The following is a 15,861-nucleotide window of genomic DNA, read 5'->3' as shown; positions in this document are numbered from 1 at the left end:
CCATGCTTTACCGGAGTTGATTATGGATTTGTTTGGCAGAAGTGAAAAGCATTGAGACGCTGATGGAGTTTTCTTTGATTACGAATATCTTTCTAAAGATATTGATCATTCTCACTGTTGTCATGGCAATGAAGAGGAAAGATGAGAAGAAGATGCAGATACAAGAGAAACAGGAAAGAAGCAAATGAGATTATAGAATAAAAAACTCAGAAGGCACACTGATCAATATTAACAGATTACTTTACCTTTTCGTGAGGTTGTTCTATTACAAAACAATCCCATTTAATTTGGCTTGTTGCTACGTTGCTGGTTTCCAATCACCTTAACTCGCGAGAATCGAGGAAGACATGAACTTAGTTATAATTAAAGTCTGTGTAAAACTCAAGTTCCAACAGATTGTTTTCCAAGAGTCTATTTTGCCCTTATGGACGCCGTTTCATGTCCAAATTAGCGAGTATAGGAAAAACCACATAAATTGACAGATTTTACAGACTGGAAGGTTAAAAACTTAAAAAAAGGTTAAAAAAACTTTTTAATATTTTTTCTAGTAAGCATAACAGTACCGATATAATGTTGAAAACATTCGCTAACTAAAGACTAATATAAAGCAAGCATTACATCCGAGAAAGTTTGTTCATTGAATCACAATCAATGCCGTACATTGGGTACCCTCGGAAAATAAAGCAGGGGTGTGCAACAGGCGGCCCGCCAAACTTTTTAGTATGGCCGTCACCAACACACTGATTTAGAGAAAAATGCAATTGTTCTGAGAATTCAGCAAAATTGTTTACTAGTTTTTGGTAAATCTTCTAAGTTACTATACTATACATAACTAGTATTAGCTAAACCAGCGTTTTCCAACCAGTTTGCAAGTACTAAACAACAGAATGTGACGTAATAATTCCCTTTGTCAAGTAAACAATTAGTTTGTTGTGAAAGCATGTATTGATGCTTTGGAAGAGTTTCAAATTTGTCGTACATATGAATAAAATTGTATGGCCCTCGCTTGATGTCCGAAATTGGTTGTATGGCCCACCGGCGAAAAATGTTGCACACCCCTGCCTTAAAGACTAATTCTCCTTGCGGACCCGCTGAAACTGCTGTACGGACCCTAGTTGGGAACCGCTGGTCTACAGGTTGTAAAAATCCGACAATTTATCTGTTTCTTTCCTACACCCGCTGTTTTATTTTGGACACATAATAGCGTTCATGAGGTTGTGCAGCGTATAACAAAGTGTGGGACAGACTTTGGTATATAGAATATAATGACACGGAACTTACCAACTGTTCACATTAATGGACAAAGTCAAAGGAAAATAGCAAGGTTCCAATAAAATACTTGCTGGATGGCTTCGATGCTTACTACATCTGTCAGCAGAATACATGCATACAATACGAGGTGAAATATAAACTGATTGCAACATACACAAGAAGAAGGCAATTGACGTCACCTAATGGAACACTAATTTCTTGTCGGCTGTTGCGTCACAGGAGAATTGTTACGTTTGTCAGACAAAATTAAATTTGGAAAAAACCTGTTGGTAAAACGGCTAAAGATCAAACAGTGTATTTAGACACTCATGAAAAACTTCCGCTACTCGAGTTTTGGAAGAAACAAGAAGAATGATGAGAATTCGGAAAAACGAAAATAAGATGAATAAAATTAAAAAAAAAAAACTTTTACTAAAATTTCTGTTTAGACAGATTGCGCTGCTGTTTGAATACACAAATGGCTATGGTTTGTTAGAAAAAGTTCTTGTTTTCTGAATCTCTGATTGTATTTGCAAAGTCGTGCATGTAACAAGCGCTGTGGTTGACTGCACGAAGCTCGATAGGAAACCAGCTTTAAGATTGCAAAGAAATTTGAAACGAAAAAGAACTTCTAATCGATGCAGGTGGTGACGAGAGATAGGCCGTATAAACAAACTGGAGTGCTGTTGGACGGCTAAACAATACAGCCGATCACTTGTCACCAGCTGCACCGATTAGCCCTTGTAGGTCGAAACGGCGTGCACTGTCTGCAGCCTATTTTTGGAACTTGTTATTGAAACGAAACCGCGTAATTGACGTCATAAACACTCTCATATCCATTGTTCTAAAACAGCGGTTTTCAACTTAGTTCGTCAACTTAGCAAAACACAACAAGAAATCAAATAAGCATAAAACAAAATAAGCATTTGCGGTTGAACATATATTTTGTTAAATACACGTTTAAAAAGTTACATTGGATATAACAAGGACAAAAAGCAGTTCCCTGGGTTTACCGGAATCCCTTAACTATGATCTGTTGTAGAGGGGGCACAAATATGCTTACAATCAAAAAACAACACATGACAATATGACAATTACTATTGGGAAAGTGCAGCATGAAGGGTTGTGGATGTTACGTGAAAATGTCGAAAATCTGAAGCTTCATCATAACGTATGTACCAACTGCAAATTTGTAAAACGTCTTGTACAGCGTTTGTTTAGTTTCAAGTAGACACGTTTGTATTGTCTTGTGTTTTTTTGTGGATTTACTTTGTCTTTCTGCACGGTTCATTGGAAGTTTGAATAAGTGTCGAAATCGGACAGATATTCAAAGACGACCGAGTAGCAGTATTTGTAGAGTTCCTGAACAATAAACTTTAGTTTAAGAGATTTCCTTTTATCTAGATTCTAGACACTATGCCTTAAGAAAAACATTACCTTGTTGTCTACCATATTCGGTCTCATATCTCTCAGGTCTTTCACAGTTCGAAATACATCCACCCGCTTTTGTGCCTTCAAACGTTCGAGAATGTTCACCAGAGCGATGAAGGTCCCAGTTCTCGTTGATCCGTTACTGTGATAAACAGTGCATAAACGTATGATGTTTGCAGCGTTTTGTAACTTTAGGAATAAAGTAGTTTGGTAATGATAAAGTCGTTTAATTAATTTTAGACGCATTTCGGGAAGTTATATTGATTTAAGTGGACATGGGTTGATTTCGCTTGGTGAAAACACATGCAACTTCACAATGGAACATAACAATCAACAAAACGAAAATATCTGCGCAACGTTGAACCATTATGGAGCGAAACTAGTGAATGGCACAAATGGTGAATCATAACCAAACGCGCTGAAGCTACACCGTGTTACTTGAGACGGAATTTAAATTACAATAGGAATTTCTTAATGACGAAAACTAAATTGTTTACCTGCATCCCACCAACACACACTTGCAATTCTGCTTGACTTTTAGTCGTTGCATTTCCTCGATAATTTTAATGAAATAGATTTCTTTCGGAGGTCGTGCCACGTCACTCCATCCCTTGACTTGCAGAAGCATCATTTGCTGTGCAGCCTAAAAACGAAATAATGAGTTTTAATCAGCATTGCTACCTAACACGGAATTTACAGAGGGACACAGTGCCTTATTATAGAAAAATGTTAAACTTAACGTAACAACTGGGTTGCTTAAAATGACCTTAGTGTAGTTTTTAACTTACAAAAGCGTTGGTTGTTGACCAGACGTCGACAGTTATCAAATTGTGAAGTTTGCTTTCATTCACATCACATGCAGATACCGAAATGTCTTCATATTGTAAAGCTGCATTGGTTGGAATCTGAAAAAGATGTATGGTATTTAGCAGGGATTCCTAAACTTTTTTGGTCTGTGGCCCAAATGTCTATTTAATAGCGATTCGTGGCACACCACGTGTTGTAATTTTGGGCACCAACAAAAAATAACTCAAAAACAGGCGAAATTATCCAGCAATTTATTTTTAATGATACATGCTCTTGAAATTTGGCTACAAGATTCAGAACTCTTTTTCAAAATTACGTTTTTCAAAACAAAGCGCATAACATCTACAGTATTACAAAACAGTAGAATCTATTCAAATGGCTCTGTGGCTCATTGAAAATGTTTTGGTGGCCCACTACTGGGCCATGACTCACAGTTTGGGAACCACTGGTATATAGTAAAGGGCTATTATAGGAAAATGCAAAATGTCAAATTTACTTGAATTCTATTGTCCAAATCAACGACAAGTGAAGCTCCTCGTTCAACGATCAGCTTCCAGAAGTTTTCTTCTTTTCCTGGAGCAGGATTTCTCGCAGCGATGATAAGGTCTGAAGATCCGTGTTCCTGTAAGGAGAAACTTTGAAACAACAATTGTAAAAACGATGGCGGTATTAAATATAAGTAAGGCATTTTGAGTAAAAGAATGGGCTTGAACCAATGTGAGAGTAAATTTAATTCTGACCTGGATATAGGAAGCATCCAGCTGTTCAATGCTTTGGCTTTTATTGTCCCAAAGTTTGACCACCGTGTTCTTGTCTGTAAAATGGGTGTAAGTTGTCACGAAATGAAATATTTTCAGTCACCTTCAGGTATTTTATTTTTTGCGTATTTTTGCACTCGAATCGCTTATTCTGACACAAAACATTTATTACTTAAACACCAGGTTGCGTATATAACTTGCTATACTGTTGCAAAATTAGTTCGCCAGTTGGTACGCGTTGACGACGCGTAGCCTTGAAGCGACCACCATAAAGTTGGGAATCACTGATTTACATGTTCTCAGATCTGGGTGATTTTCCTGCCATTCCTCGCCAAATCTCCACGATGACAATACTTCAAATTCTTGCTCTTGCATTTTCTGGCTGTAACACAAAGTAACAATCATTGGCTAATGTGTGAATTACAACAACAAAAATACTAGCTTGCAGATTTGGCTCGATTTACTATACTACAAACTGCTCACATTTTACTTGAAGTCATCAATTGTAGTTCTGTTACATCTTTGTCTGTTTCCTTTAAGGCCTGACGCTCCATTAGTAGCTTGTAGACGTACATGTATTGATTCTGTAGAATATATATGATTAACCAATGTTAGTCACAACATATACGCCCCAATAGAGAAGCAAACAGTTTACTGCGTTCTGGATCATGTCAATTCGATTTCCTCTCATTCTTAACACAGTTTGTGGCACATCAACTGTTCCTTTGTCGTCAAGTTCATGAAACAAAGTGTCCATCGCTATGTAAGTTCCTGTGCGTCCCACTCCAGCACTGCATACAAACATATGCTTCATTTCAGTGATCAAATAAACATAGGGTTTGTCAAGTATTCACCTGCAGTGCACAATGATTGGAGCATTTGTGTTTTGCAAATCATCGACCATGTTACGCAGGTGGATCATGTTGGATGTAGTTACTGGAATCCCATGATCGGGCCAAGTTGTAAACTGCAGCTGTGTTATGGTTCGTTGTTCCTGGGAAATATAACAAGACTTTTGTGTGGGGAAGAAATATCACAATTTAATTTTGAATTTTAAACAGTAGTTTTACTGTGCTTCAACATTTGCTTTGTGATTACATCTGTAGAGAAACAAATTTGAATGCAAAGGGAAGGTTTAACATGTTTAAAAAAATTAAAAAGTCATGTATTGACTAAATTACAATCCATTATGTATTAAACTGTTTTTATGGAAGCCAACATTACCCAAACCGTTTGTTTGTTTTGCAGTTTACTCACTGTTGTGGTGGATATGACGAACTGTCGTTGAATAATTCCTCCGATGGTTATTTCAAGCTGTGTTCGGATTTTACGGTTCGACGACAATGCGATTTCAGATTCAACCTCTGGCCAATATTGTTCACACTTTGGCTGTAGAAAGAGGTTTTTCATCAACAATTGAAATTTCAGGATAACTTTCTTTTAACAAAACATCGGTTGATAATTGTAAATTGAGGCCTGCTATTTATGGCTGAATGAAGCTTGGATAAAATGGTTTCAGTTTTTGTTGGAAATGCGTCAGCACACGAAACTCTTTGTACGGGTGAGTTACACCGCGTAACAAACGTTTTGTGAAATAGGGGAAGTTCCGCACCTTGGGAGGAATCCATGCCGCGGGTAGCATGGTAAAGTGATTAATAAGTAGCAAATGCGGGCAGTTTGAAAATAGGCCATCAATATTATCTTTGAAAAAAAACAAGCGTTTCGTCCACCATTTTACGTATTTAACAAATTTGTCATTTAACTGGTGTAATGCTAAACAAAATACTAGTTGTTTACTTCAAAGCAAGGTACACTTTCGTTTGTGTGCTCGCAAAATATCATTCATCGCTCTGAAGAAGCCCTACCGTTCTGGTGGGCGAAACGTTAGCAAAAATACAAGTTATTGAAATAACAACCAGTATTTTGATTAGCATTACACCAGTTTAATGACAAATTTGTTGAATGTTATCTTTGTGAAGAGTTCTGGGTGGTTAATTTAGTAAGTAAACAAAGACAACCTTTCCGTTTTCCACCAAGCCAGTGAGCATTACGATGATGTTGGAGTTTTCCTGCCAAACCATCAACCAGAAATCGTTGATTGTCTCCTTCTTTGGACCCTGAGTGGCGATGAACTTCCTCTCGTTATCGTAACCCGGTATATAAGCGGCGTTGATGTAATCGTTTCCACCGCTTCCTTGCAAAACCACTCGAGCATGATCGTCTATTGAACAAACACAAGTTATACAGGAAGTCAATTACACACGTATTAGTTACATTGTAATAAACACTCTGAGGGCAAACTATCCATACATGACCACCTTTCATGCTTTCATTATGGTTTTAATTGTTATCAGACCTTCGCGGCTCAATACTTATTTGTTTACTCTTATCGAAAATTTGCCATGTAATCAATTGATTTAAGTTATCGTAGAAACCCTATACAAAAATTCCACTAAAACAGACTGAAATTATTAATATAAAATACAAGATAAAACGTACAATCACTGTGGTGGAAAATCAATGTGTAACTAACTATCTGACGCAGAAATGTAAACAAACACCGGTTTCTCTTGTGTGACGTAGTAGTGAATGACCCACGTTATAGTAACGGGTCTCATACCAGTTGTTACGTCATTACCTTTTAATGCCCGGTTGTCTTAGAGGACAGAAAAAGACGTTATGGGTCAATCCTTGGTCATTTTTACTACGATGAAATAGAAACTAAACAAAGGCAACTGTTTCGGATTTTATTCCGAGCTTGTTATGCACAAACCAGGATCTGTGCAACATTTAAAGTTCTTTGACACAATATTTTTGTATCAAGTTTAGTCGATGTTGCTTACAACAAATTGTAGCCAAACACGAAAGTTAAAGTTCTTTGTTGTGAAAATACTGTTTCTGCTTTTGGCTTGTAACCTTTTGGCTTTGATCCAAACATGTAAAGCTATTTTAAATACATGTGACCGACGATTAAACTTTGTGTTTCAATACTTACAAGGGAAAATATTCTTGTAGCGGTTTCTCACAGCATTTTGCGGCAACTGTGACACGTCCCTTGTTCTTTGGTTGTTTTTGCTTTGTTTTTTGATTTTCTGAAATGTGGTAAATCACAAAGAATAGTAGTGAAAGTTCCCCACTGACTTGTGGCACTTGCTTCAAAAGGTAATTAATCTAACTTGCACGTTGTGATTGTTTGTTAATTCAGGATTTAACTCAAAACTTGATGCCATAGGGCAGAATTAGTATCGACTATTTTTAATTTGAACAGGCCACAAAATACAAAGTGACATCACCATTACGTCATCTTTTGACGTCAAGTCGGGCATAAACCGACGGTTTGTGTTGTATAACCCAGAGTTGTCAAACTCGTGGGGTTCGATGGGCCACATTGCAGTTTGGAAATTATGCCAAGGGTCGCATGTGATTTTAATCTTTTATTTTATATAAATCTGACAAAATTTTACACTTGTTGTTAAGTGTTAAGGGCCGCATGCGGCCCGTGGGCCGCGAGTTTGACACCCCTGGTATAAACAGTATTTAGACTTTCCCTTTACGGTGTGTGTTGAGACTTTTCCTTGCCTCTTTGACTTTTTCTTTACAGTTAACACAACAAACCTCAAATTCGTTGGCAAAAAGAAATCCCGACTCGGCATTTTTCTTGAACAACTCGAACAAATTTGATTTCGACCCGGCATCAAATGCAACGTTTTGGTAGACACCGTTCCCAACTTGAAAACGTTTGTAAAAGTTTTGGCATTAAAATTTGATACGGCAACCTACTGATTTCATATGTACCAAATTTGAAGAGAAGAACAACAATTTTTTTTCAAAAAAACTACAACTATTAAATCCTGTTTTGATTTCTGTTTTCTTATCATTTCATTAATTAAAAGGTTTTATCTCTGCGGAAAAAATTACACTCCCATACTCCTTAGTACTTAGGCCCATGTATGCACTTTTTGTAGTAAGCAATCCGCTGTTTTACCCAAGTAACTTATATCTACCTTGCGGTGAACCTGAAGATTGATGAATGGAAACTTCCACGCGTAAAGGTTGATCCTTGCTTGGCCTGCAATATAATAGAATATAAGTTTCAGTTCAGTATTTCAACAAAGATGCTTCCTTTCCTTTAGATATCCATTGCGAGTTTCAACTTAATTCATATTAGGTTAATTGGTTAGGCGGGTTTCGCTTCGGGCGTCTGGACAAATGAGTCACAACAACAAACCACTGTTAACTTTCGTGCGGAAGTTGTACTTTTGGTACTTTTGGTCTCACGATGGTACTTTTGGTAACAATTTGTCATGTAATCGATAAAAGTTACAATGCGAATTCGCATTGAGCCATTTAATTCAGATCAAACCTGTGTCTTCGACGAATAAACATGACCACCAGCCCAACAACGACAAGTACCAGAAGCAACAGCCCGATCACCAAACCAGCAATCATTCCAACACTCATGACAGGTTTTGTGCTATCTCCAGGAAAGCAGTTTGGCGGGAGATTACCTGGTGTTGTTACTGTCAGATTGGATGTGATGTTTGTGTTGATTGAACCAGTGACAATGACTGTGATCTGGAATATTAAATATAATTAGTTTATTTTTTGCAGCCAATTTCGGCGTTACTTTAGTTTGTGTTTTGGAGCAAAAGTGCTTACCTGAACATCATAAGATGTAGAGTGATTAAGTCCTTCAATTAAAGTTGATTGAACTGAATAGGGAACAGAGATTGTTTGATTCAAACCCTGGACTTGAATCACAGCCTGTATGTATTTGTTGGTAAATTTAGTTTGCTTTACTTAATTCGTTGCATTTTTACGAATTTAACGCAAACAGTAAATAACAAAACTTATATTTAAACCTTAGCAATTAGATCGTTGTTGTTGATGAATTGATCAAGTCCAGTCCAACTGACAAGCACAGTTGAAGCGTTGCATGGAAATGTCTCTGCAGTCGTGTTTACTGCAACATAAAATTTACTGTTCAGTTTTTACAAAATTTGCAGGTATTTAAACCATTTCTGGCTTTTTTAAAATTGTGGTTTTCAATCACTTTTCTGAACTCTGTAAGTTCAGTGCATATATGAAACAAAATTGGTTTAATTTCACCTCCAGGAAAACAGCGTGGAGGGGGATTACCCGGAGTTGTTACTGTCAGATTGGATGTGATGTTTGTGTTGATTGAACCAGTGACAATGACTGTGATCTGGAATATTAAATAAAATTAGTTTATTTTTTGCAGCCAATTTCGACGTTACTTTGGTTTGTGTTTTCGAGCAAAAGTGCTTACCTGAACATCATAAGATGTAGAGTGATTAAGTCCTTCAATTAAAGTTGATTGAACCGAATAGGGAACGGAGATTGTTTGATTCAAACCCTGGACTTGAATCACAGCCTGTATGTATTTGTTGGTAAATTTAGTTTGCTTTACTTAATTCGTTGCATTTTTACGAATTTAACGCAAACAGTAAATAACAAAACTTATACCTGTGCTAACAAATCGTTATTGTTGATGAATTGATCAAGTCCAGTCCAACTGACAAGCACAGTTGAGTTGCATGGAAATGTCTCTGCAGTCGTGTTTACTGCAACATAAAATTTACTGTTTAGTTTTTTTGGTTTAATTTCACCTCCAGGAAAACAGCGTGGAGGGGGATTACCCGGAGTTGTTACTGTCAGATTGGATATGATGTTTGTGTTAATTAAACCAGTGACAATCACCGTGACCTGGAATATAAAATACTTAACTGGGCTTGTGTAAGGCAATGAAGGTGGTTTTAACTTTAAAGCTTTTAACTGGTTGTATAGAGCATGTCCTGCAATTAATTGTAGAAATGAATTTTCACCTGAATTTCATAGAATGTTGAGTGAATGAGATTTTCTATTAGGGTCCAGTTGTCAGAATACGGAACAGAGATTGTCTGGTTCAAATCTACGATCCTAATCTCAACCTGTATGTAGTTTGGTTTCAAAAAATGTTTTTAACCACACAAACTTGCCTTAAACCTGTGTAATCAGATCGTTGTTGCTGATGAATTGATCAAGTCCAGTCCAACTGACACGCACAGTTGAAGCGTTGCATGGAAATGTCTCGCCAGTTGCATTGACTAAAATTCCATACGTTACCAAGTTAAATAAGGTCACGAGGTCACGAATTACTTTTCAAAAAAACAAAAACAACCCACAGAAACATTTTGTAGAGCATTCGATATGTTTTTTGATTTGGCTGAAAAACTTGGTAATTATTTACATTTCACTTGACAAGCGTAGTAAGCCGGTTCACCACTGCAGTTCATGCTTGACTGCTCCCATCCGATCCCATAATGCAACGCTCCCTGCTGGCAAGTTGTAACGTTGGAAACGGAAAAGTTTGCCGGAGATCCATCGCTCCAATACCAACGACCCAACGACGTGTTGTAACGAGCTCCCACAAACACATTAACTTCTGGATATACAGTGAATGCTTTATAACATGATGGTAGATGTTTTACTTTTTAACACCATGCACTTACTTGGTGCCAGGAACGATCCATCGTATGTAGTGAAGCCTTCAAACGATTCATTGACACTTCGCAATTTGCTTCCACGCATTTTACCGATGCTTCCGTAACTGAAAATTACGTTTTGTCGTTTCCTTGTTTTAGTGTCGGAAAATAAAGAATATCGTAATGTCCATCCTGCAAATTTTTGTGAGTGAGATCAAAGACGTTAAATAAAATGATTTTGTTGTCATCGTTTTGATTCGAAAAACCTGACAAAACTTAAATCGTAAGCAGTGGATAATAAGTGCTAGGTAAATTATTATGATCCAATAAATGTTACTAAGGTACGTACAACACTAACCATTCCAATCTCCAAAGTTATCCAGGCCTTCACAATTTCTTCCAACCGTCACATTCCACTTCTCCTCATTTTTGTTTTTCCAAGCTTCGCAGAAGTAAATTGATTCCATCGTGTTTTCAAGATTCCCGCTCAATGTATTTAAGTTTCATTGATAGTGACAAGTTTACAATTATCTGTTTTTTCACCTTCTGTATAAGTCAAAATACCACAGATGTCCGAGAGGTTTTGTACTTTTCCAAGTTCCAGTTTCAACCGGACTTTTCGAGTATTTGCAACGTTCGTATTTTTTGGATTGATCAAAAAACACATAAACCCGCTGCAAATCTGAAACAACGTTTTGTTTCATGGCGTTAATTTACCCCAGTGTTTTTCTATCCAATTGATTTAAATTTATTATTTTTTTAGAGGTTGTTAGAAAAATATCACTGTTTTTACCAACCTGTTGTGTATTTGTCTGTCATGAGTTGAGTGAGAGTTGTGTTGATCTGTGGGTCATCCGTCATTGCAAGATTTCCACCCAGCAAAGAACATTTCTCCTGTGCAGTGTTTGCATCCACAAGATCGTCAGATAATATCAACACACTGTCCTTCACTGCTTGAAAAGTATTTTTGCAACCTGCACAAAAACTCATTGTTAACTGCAAATGTTCTACCAAATGAGTTGTTCAGCTTGGAGCATTGCAGCGCTTTCGGCACAATTAGTTACAGAGATTAGTTCTGGTGTCTTAGGGCTGTGTGACGACCTAAGTCATATTTTATTACTTGAATATGGTCACTTAGGATATAAACCAAACAAGCAAACGAATACTAACAGTTTTGTAAGTAACAGTGAAACTTACATTTAGTTTGTGCGGTGATAACATGAACCATTAGGAATATAACCACAATCTTGCTGATACAAGCCACAATCATTACGTCTGGTTTGTCACAATTAACAAAATATGGTCACTTTCTACTTGTCATTACTGTTCGCTTCAGATGTAAGAAACGTGTTTGTTGCCATGTTTGTTGTAAGACAAGCTGTGTATCAAACACTACAATTACAACATAAAAATCGTACAGTTAAGCTGTTGGTATTTCGGCTTGTAACTCCTGACAAACTAGTGTATCAGAATCTGGCTATACTAGCATACACGGCCTACGTATTGTCACGAGCTGCAACGGTAAAGCTTATCAGCTTTCGGTTTAAATTGAACCCTATGGTAACTATATTATAGTTGGACTGGTCGCGATACTGCTTTGCTTCTGGACCACGATTATATCACAATTGATTTGGGCCTTATCTGTGCTAACGCTTTGTAACTGATATAAGTTCATTCCCAACAATCTAGCTAAAAATTACAACACTCTATTTGATAAATTTACCAGACATTTTGATGTTGGGACGTTATTTTCATCGTTAAGTATGCAACACGTTTCACAAATCTATTTCTGTTTTCTCATTAGTCAAGATGTTAACCTTACATCAGGTATGACTACCCTCTGCACATCTGCAAAATCGATGGTACTGACTCATAACACATTGATGATTAGCTTCCATAGACTTTTCTGTTGGTTGTAGAAATTAACAACAATGGCTGAAAGAAAGAGCGCTGCGTGGCAAAAGCATGACTCAACGTTGTGTGCCTGTATATCCCATCCTCCATTTGTTTTTTTTAATTCCTATGACCTGCAGGAGCGGATAACGCAAAGAACACAACTTCTTTTTTGCTAAATAAAGTAAATGTTAGAACAAAAATTCTTAAAAGTTACAGAAAAGGGGCTTAAACTTTCGTTGCCTTTTGAAAAAAATCTTACGTTCTTTCAATAAAACATCGGTTGCTATTTGCGCAGTGAGGCTTGCTACATGGTGAATAGAACTTAGAAAACATTGTATCAGTTTCGGTTGTAAGAACAAAGTCTGCACTTTGGACCACGTCGTAGCCTGACAAGGAAGTAAAACGCAAAAGTTGAAGTTCTTTGTGTAAAAATGCCGTTTCTGACTTTAGCTTGTGACCAAATCTTCGATCCAAATATTTCAACCTACGTTTAGGTAAGTCTAACCCCCGTTTAAACTTTGTGTTTTAGTAGTTACAAGGGAAAATATTCTTGCAGCGGTTTCTCACAGCATTTTCAGGCAACTGTGACACGTGCCTTGTTCTGGTTGTCTTTGGATTGTTTTTCGATTTTCTCAATTTAAATGTGGTAAATCACTAACACAAGAATTAAAAGTTTTTGACATTTTCATTCAATTTGATTTGATTTGAAACAGAATTTGATTGGACAACAAAATTAATTAATATACAAAACTATTTTCAATTTCCAAACTTTCGCCACATACGATATCCGTGGAAAATGTATACTCAGTTAGTTCTCGAAATGTTTGCACAACACTCAACCTGGCTGATTCATGTCCATGCAATCTGCTGCTAATTAATTTGGATAATCTGCGGTTATAACATTTGCTTATTGTATACCAATTGTATGTTATATCTATTGTAGTAAAGTGTGTGAGAGCAGTTGAATATTTGCTGACAGGTCAGGCAGCGGTTAATCATTGTTTAAAGAAAAAAAAGCTTGAAATGTGAGGTTATCATGGGACTGCTGTAAGTTCTACCTCAGACACCACTGTTTAAAGGTGACTCATTGTTTGAAAAAAAGCCCAAACTGTTGGGTTATCACGACACTGCCGTCAGATCTACCTGCAACATCATGGTGCAAACTAAACAAGCTTAGAGGGTTTTTGTCAAATTTATAAAGGGTCTAAAACTACTAAAAATTGGGAAACGTTTTTTGAAGGTGAAAACTTTTATATACAAGCATCGAAACAACTTTAACAGCATTGCAAATATTTCAAAAATAAGCAGAATGTTAAACGCCGAAAGCAGGGATTTTAAAGCTGTACAACACTTGGAGCAGGAAAGCAGACAAACACAAGTTTATGGGATCTAAACCAGTTTCGATCACTTGTGTTTACTAAGAAATGTTTATAACAGTGCTCAAACCCCAGTGGAATCTGTTGTGTTAAAATAAATTAAGTCCCCAACAACCGAAAGTCAACAAAATTATATAAAATATCCAAAGAATTAAGAATTGGACTCATTACGAAGGGGTGTGGTTTGCGACAAAAAATAGAAATGAAGCAAACGAATGAGAGATTGGACAGATTCACCAGGAGAATTCGGGCATCGATAAGGAAAATTTTCCTTATTAAAGTTTCAATATAGATTAGAAACGTAACTTTAATGTCAGAGACTTGTCTTCACTAGAAACACCAGTGTGTTTTATTAACTTGTAATGATGGGGGTCCGTAGCGGGGGGGAAGGCTGTCAGATGATTTTTGTTGTGAAATACCGTTTCTCGAACGGCGATGCGACGATAGTATTGCCCTCCCCTGTATTTTTTCCTGCGGACGCCCATGCTTGTAATTACAAGCAATGAATATAGTCACAAGTAACGAAAAGAAAGGGAACAAAGTAGTTAAAAGAGGGACAACTTGTTTAATTATTGTATTTCCTCGTAAGCAGGGTTTGCGTTTGTTGCGTTTACATTCATGTTTTCATAATCATTTCTGAAGTTCTCATATTCATGTTGATGGACATTTCCAGAGGTAGACGGCCCTGCAAAGTCGAAACTAGTTGTGAACTTTCTCATCTAATTGTGCACTTTTTTGCTACCTTCTGTTCTTTGTGGAGAACGCGCAGTTGCCAATGAATTAGTAGTTCGTTTACCGTGTGTTGCTCTGCAGAAAGTGAAACAAAAACATGCTTTTTTGCAGTGGTTCAAAGTGGGAAACATGCGAAAGTTGATTGATGAGCTTTGTTTTTGGCCAAACGACACAGCCAACGAAACAAAAAGGCGAAATTTGGGAGATTCAAAACCTGTATCTGATGCATGAGGTATACGAAGAAACAAATTTCTTTTAAATCTGATTTTAAATGCAAGTTGGTGAGTTTAGTTAGCGCGCAACGACAACGTGTTTGTCTTTATCATCCCAGCTGGTTTTAGTCGTAGCAAAAGCAGAACTGATTTCTCAATTGGTTAAAATGTATTGATTTATCAATCAAATACAAACCTTCGTCTTCGGCGTATAAACATGACCACCAGCGCAACAATGGCAAGTAGCAGAAGCACCAGCCCGATCACCAAACCAGCAATCATTCCAAGACTCGTTGCAGGATTGGCCGTGTTATCTCCAGGAAAGCAGCTTGAAGGGGGATTACCCGGAGTTTTTACTGTCAGATTGGATATGATGTTTGTGTTGATTGAACCAGTGACAATCACTGTGACCTGGAATGAAAACGTTTTGCGGCATAATCATTGACAAGATTCATTATTCTCATTGGGTTTCATATTTATTAGTCCAAAAAATATGTTTGAAAACAATTTTTTTAACCACTTGAAAAGACAAATAAACTTTTACCTTAATATTATAAAAAGTAGACTTGTACAGTTGATTTATTTCGGTCGCTTTATCAAAGTACGGAACAGAGATTGTTTGATTCAAACCCTGGACTTCAATCTCAACCTGCATGTGGTTTGGATTTGAATAATAGTTTAGTTTGTTTAGCAAAAACACCAACGACACAAAGGCAACTAATTAGTTTATAAATAGTTGTATATTTCACTTGATGAGAAACAAACAACAAAACCTTTATTTCGACCTGTGCATTCAGATTGTTGTTGATGATAAAATGATTAATTCCATTCCAACCGATGAGCACAGGTGAAGCGTTGCATGGAAATGTTTCTGCAGTCGTGTTTACTGCAAAAATTGTGGTGAATTTTGAAA

At 37.0% G+C, this 15,861-nt stretch overlaps 1 protein-coding gene across 1 annotated transcript; it reads right to left on the bottom strand.

Annotated features, from left to right (window-relative positions):
* Positions 1-2,232: 2,232 nt before the first annotated feature.
* On the bottom strand, positions 2,233-7,332 carry LOC145228628 (receptor-type tyrosine-protein phosphatase alpha-like). Its single transcript, XM_080093761.1, has 13 exons — positions 7,243-7,332; positions 6,266-6,468; positions 5,505-5,636; positions 5,102-5,241; positions 4,903-5,038; positions 4,731-4,831; positions 4,541-4,629; positions 4,230-4,303; positions 3,986-4,111; positions 3,471-3,587; positions 3,180-3,325; positions 2,689-2,824; positions 2,233-2,613 (listed from the first exon to the last, which is right to left on the bottom strand). Exons 2-13 carry the CDS (start codon positions 6,326-6,328, stop codon positions 2,539-2,541), a joined length of 1,335 nt encoding a protein of 444 aa, XP_079949887.1. The 5' UTR covers positions 6,329-6,468; positions 7,243-7,332; the 3' UTR covers positions 2,233-2,538.
* Between the last annotated feature and the right edge of the window lie 8,529 nt (positions 7,333-15,861).

Source organism: Phallusia mammillata, chromosome 1, assembly GCF_965637545.1.
Source record: "Phallusia mammillata chromosome 1, kaPhaMamm4.hap1.1, whole genome shotgun sequence".
NCBI classification, from domain to species: Eukaryota; Metazoa; Chordata; class Ascidiacea; order Phlebobranchia; family Ascidiidae; genus Phallusia; species Phallusia mammillata.
The sequence above is the reverse complement of the archived record's forward strand: the minus strand, read 5'-3'. Positions and strand labels throughout refer to the sequence as shown.